Below are 5,230 nucleotides of genomic sequence, written 5' to 3'. Positions count from 1 at the left end.
TCGGGGAATACGAGGCTGCGAATATCGAGCCAAACGAATCTGGAGCTGCGAATATCAAACCAACTTCAGCCTCGTCAGGGTGACCGGGTCCAGATTAATGAATCATATTGTTATAAATATGTGGCAGCTGCAAGGGGGGGGGGGGTTTCTATTCATTATCCATTTTATTACCCATACACTACACCAATAATAATTGACTACACCACTCCCAAACCTAAACCAACCTGCCCAGGTACTCTTCCCACTCATGAGCTCACCTGCTCTCTCCACTCCAGACCGTCTTTTTATTCGTAAAGGGGCAGCGTGCCCATTAGCCCCCGACCCTCCCTGGTTCTAGTCTCAATCATCTACAAATATGTAAATACATGCAGTATAAATATAATATAAATTGAAATTAAACACCTGAGAAGTATTCTCTTTTATAGTCTTAGCGGTTTTTGTGTGGGCACTCTTTGGGGGAGGGCAATTGCGCATAGCTCTAGTTTTTATGCATGGAATGGGTTTTATGCTCCGTGCGCGCTTTTACCCACTATATGCGCTTTTACGCACAGGGCATGTTTTTATCCACTGTATACGCTTTTATGCATGGCCATTGGCGTAGGAAATAGGTGGATTTTTTTCTAACAGTAGTAGATGTAATGTGGAGTAACATGGTTGTAAAGTCACCTTTGGTTGGATTTAACTAATAATAAACAGAAGTACAGAAAAGAACATTGTGATTAACTGTAATTCCTAAATGTTGTTCTAAATCAGTATAGGGTAGGCTTTTATTTATTTTAGCCAAAGTGTTGGTGCTTCCTTGATCTAAAACACCTGATTCAAATGATCAGCTTGTTATCAAAAAAGTTTGTGCAATCCTCGGTATTCCCAATCTTACAAAAAATTTATTTTCCCACCTAAAAAATTTAATTAATGCCACAGAGGGTTAACATTTGTGCTCCTTTTCTCAATACAAAATAATATCAAATGTTTCTGTACCGCAGTGTCGCAGATACCAGTTTTAAATATTTTATTCTTACGGTTAAAGCCTTTTAATTGTGTAATTTTCATTGTGTTTCATTTGCTTTTTTTTAAACTGCCAATTCGCCATTTGTAACACTCACACATTGCAACAAAAAACGACAGGAGGCGCGGGCTTTTTTAGTGGGTCTGCGCATGAGCACTGGTGGTAAGAAGCGCGTATGAACTGGTAGCACAACTCGACAGAACACCGGCTCTGCCTCTGGTACATCCGGGACACCACCACACGGTGGCAGCAGCACTCCTCCCAGCGCGGAGAGAGAGCAGCCGGAAGAGGCGGGAGCTGAGGCCGCGGGAAGTTCGGCGAAACTTGTGTTTATGTGTGAAGCCGGGAACCGATATATTACTAAATTAATAACTTAAAACGTACACAGGTTACATTTGAGAGGTAAGTTATTTCTCCCACACTCGGGTTAGCCTATTTAAAAAGGCGAAGAGAAAAAATCTAAGTAGTATTATTTTCACCAAATGGCTACACAGTTACTATCACTAACCAACTAGCGGGCTGTCTATCTCACCGGTTTCTGTTAGTGATCATAATGTTTTTCTTAATTTATCAGTGTCAGACTGTGACCTAGCTAAGTTAACTAGTTAGTTTTCTTATTTCTGTCTTTAAAGTGTAGTTAGTAATCCTATAGGTTAACTGATATATCTAAAATAAAAGAGAAGAAACACAGTATCTTGCTGACATTCAGCATGTCCAGTCCAGAGATTTAAATGGTAGCTAAAATAGGGTAGGTAAAATAACTACATGTCCTCCCTGTGACACAAAAACCTAGGGCCGTAGTAGTGCATACTGTTTTTTACTTAATGTAAATTTATATTTTTCTTGTGTTTTATATGGACCAATACAATTGTTTCAAAATAACTTGGAATAAACTGTTTTTGTATTGACATCTATTAAAAAACAATAGAGAAATAATCATTTATTAGTCCTACAACATGTTAAGAAATCCTGTAAATTTGCTTAGTTGCCTGTACAATTAGAATATTTAAGTTTTTGTGTGACTATGGTAATGTATATAATCACTTACAGGAAAAGACTTTAAATAAATAAATAATCTTAATTTATACCTGAGTTCATACTATCGATTAAGCTGTATTTAAATGAAACCACACATAATTGTTTAATATTTTTATTTAATGTTGTATTATAGTTTGCTGCCTCTATTCACAAAGAAAGCCCTAAATAGCGTGATGCTCTTCTAACCCCATTCATTTTTAATTGATCCTGTGGCCTCTCCTTAAACAGGCTGGAGCAGGCCAGGCATGAGCAGCGCACACCTGGACGAGTGGCAGAGGAGGTCCTTTGACATTTCATCTGGCACATACACACCTGAACAGACGGCCGATGCTTATCGGGCACATATCCTGTCCATTCAGTATGCATGGGCGAGTGCCGAGCTCTCTCCGGCCGGAGCTGCCAGCCTGCTCAGGACCTACTCCGAGCGCTACGCTTCGGTCCTGGACTCAGACGACCAACGCACAGGGCTCAACAACTACGCTGACAGTGCCCTGCACCTGGCCCGCAATCAGAAAAACCACAGTGACAAATGGGAGTCGTCCCTAACGACAGAGAATGTGTTCAGCCTGCCGTGTGTGCAGAGGATGATGCGGGCCGGAGCAGAAGATGGTAAGCTCTCTGTGGATTCAGACGATGCTGACATTGTGGTTGGTGTAGAGGTGAACAAGAATGAGGGCAAAAGTAACATGGAGTTTGTTTCTGCCGGGGTACTGAAAACAGATCATCACGTTTCCATGTCTGCGTATCTTCCCAATGCAGAATCGGTAAGCACAGCGAGTACCTCTTCAAGTGTTGCAGCAGAGAGGGCCAGAGACAAGGATAGAGCACCAGCTGTCGTTCCTTCAGCCCATAACACTGCAAGAGCTCATTTAGAGGTGGGACCACTTTTTGGTCATACTGCCCATAACTTTCCAGTCAACTCTGGGTCTTTTCCACAGTCCAGTGTGGGTCACGCTAGTACGTCCAGTGCAAACAATCAAACGCCTGTGTTCTTCTCCTCTACAAATCCAGCCAAGAGGAAGAACTTCTACAGTTCAGGAACTGAAAGCAACAGAGGCCCCTTTCCACACCAAGGAGGGCAAGAACTTGGAGGAGGTGGACGGAGAAGGGAGGAGGCTCCAGGCACTAATTTCAAAACCGCCCGAGAGCAGCTTATTGTAGACCAGCAGAAAAAGCATTCATATCAGGGCCAACGTGGCTCATCAGCTAACGTTGCCACCATAACCAAAAAGTGCCTGGGAGCAAACCGGTCCCGAGGAACCCACTCCAAATTTGTCTCACCAATGCCAAGACAGGAGGATGAAGGCAGGGATGACCCAGCACAGGACACTCCACCCATTGATGAACGACTAAAGAATTTCGAGCCCAAAATAATTGAACTGATCATGAGTGAAATTATGGATCATGGTCCACCTGTGGCTTGGGATGATATTGCAGGCCTTGAGTTTGCCAAAACCACTATAAAAGAGATTGTAGTGTGGCCCATGCTAAGGCCAGATATTTTCACTGGCCTCCGAGGTCCACCTAAGGGGATCCTCCTGTTTGGCCCTCCAGGCACAGGGAAAACACTCATAGGCAAGTGCATAGCCTGCCAGTCTGGAGCAACGTTTTTCAGCATCAGTGCTTCCTCACTCACATCTAAGTGGGTGGGAGAGGGGGAGAAAATGGTGAGGGCACTGTTTGCAATTGCCAGATGCCATCAACCAGCAGTCATTTTCATTGATGAGATTGACTCTCTCCTTTCTCAGCGCACGGATGGAGAACACGACTCCTCTCGCCGGATTAAGACTGAGTTCCTTGTCCAGCTCGATGGAGCTGCCACCTCCTCTGAGGATCGTATCTTGGTGGTGGGAGCCACCAACCGGCCGCAGGAGATTGATGAAGCTGCTCGCCGCCGCCTTGCCAAACGACTCTACATTCCACTTCCGGAAGCCGCTGCACGTCGGCAAATAGTGATCAACCTGATGACACGAGAGAAGAGCCAATTAGGACCTGAGGAGCTTGAGAAAGTGGTGTCCTGCACAGAGGGTTTCTCAGGGGCTGATATGACGCAATTGTGCCGTGAGGCAGCCCTCGGCCCAATTCGCAGCATCCAGCTCAGTGACATCGCCACCATTACACCTGAGCAGGTGCGTCCTATACTCTACTGTGATTTCCAGGAGGCTCTTAAGACTGTTCGTCCCAGTGTGTCTAAAAAAGACCTTGAGCTCTATGAGGAGTGGAACAAGACTTTTGGTTGTGGTCGATAATCACCAAACCACTTGGCCTTAAACTGTAATGTTTAATGTAGTTTAATGTAGTTGAAAGTAATTTGGATCGATTGCTGCAGTTTGTGTATGCTCCAAAGTTGAAAAGTTAACAACTGCTCTGTTTAAAAATGTATGTAACAGTTTTAGGTTCTTTGTGATTTAGGAGGAACCATTATTTTGTGTTATAAAAATAAATAAATGTTTTTCTAAAATATGACTTTGTTTTAAATGTTTACAATGTTACAGCACACATTGACAATTTTATTCTTAATTTAAATTGTGAGACAACAGAGAATCCTTAATTTACCTCTAGGAGACAGTTTTCCAGACAGGGACTAAGTCTCGTCTGTGGCTGCAAAAAGCATTGGAGATTTTCTATTTGAAAGAAAAAAAAAATCCCAGGCCGGGAAACTTACCCGAAATTGTTTCCTCAGTTGGTCTCTAAAAAGGAGCAAAGAGGACAAAGCTAAATTTGCACAAATTTCCAGTAAAATTAAACAGTGGTGCAGCTTTTTCCCAGAAATTTTGAGGAAATGTGCTAACTTCATGCTAAAAGGGAACAAGATGCTCTGTGTTTGTTGTTTCCTTTTGAATAAACTATGATGTTGACTACAATGTATTGATCATGTTTTAATTCATAGTCTGTCAGTTCTTTTATAAGTGAATAGTAAAGTTTATTCTGCATTGGTCTTCTTCAGTTCAAAGCTTACTCTCCTGTTCTGCCCCCTCCTGTATGTGGATCTGGCAGGGGAAGTTAAGCAATGTTGCAGGCATTCTGTGTTTATGATAAGAGTTACCCACAGGCTAACTCTTGCACTAGTCTTCCTGTTCTATGGCCATGTGGTCTGGGACTGCACTGGGCTGATCAGAAAAATGATTTTTCTTATCTGTCCAGGATGAAATCGCATAGGTTAATTTGTTGACAATGATTTGCTGT

The 5,230-nt window shown here is 42.9% G+C and overlaps 1 protein-coding gene across 1 annotated transcript; it reads left to right on the top strand.

The window, feature by feature from the left end:
- The first annotated feature begins 1,159 nt into the window (after window positions 1–1,159).
- On the top strand, window positions 1,160–4,507 carry fignl1 (fidgetin-like 1). The gene is made up of 2 exons (XM_007240315.4): window positions 1,160–1,408; window positions 2,273–4,507. Exon 2 carries the CDS (start codon window positions 2,290–2,292, stop codon window positions 4,291–4,293), a length of 2,004 nt encoding a protein of 667 aa, XP_007240377.3. The 5' UTR covers window positions 1,160–1,408; window positions 2,273–2,289; the 3' UTR covers window positions 4,294–4,507.
- Window positions 4,508–5,230: the final 723 nt, after the last annotated feature.

Source organism: Astyanax mexicanus, chromosome 7 (assembly GCF_023375975.1).
Source record: "Astyanax mexicanus isolate ESR-SI-001 chromosome 7, AstMex3_surface, whole genome shotgun sequence".
Classification (NCBI taxonomy): Eukaryota; Metazoa; Chordata; class Actinopteri; order Characiformes; family Acestrorhamphidae; genus Astyanax; species Astyanax mexicanus.
The sequence above is the reverse complement of the archived record's forward strand: the minus strand, read 5'-3'. Positions and strand labels throughout refer to the sequence as shown.

Excerpts from the sequence above, each read along its gene's own strand:
- fignl1 (XM_007240315.4), top strand. The coding sequence starts at position 2,290 with ATGAGCAGCGCACACCTGGACGAGTGGCAGAGGAGGTCCTTTGACATT.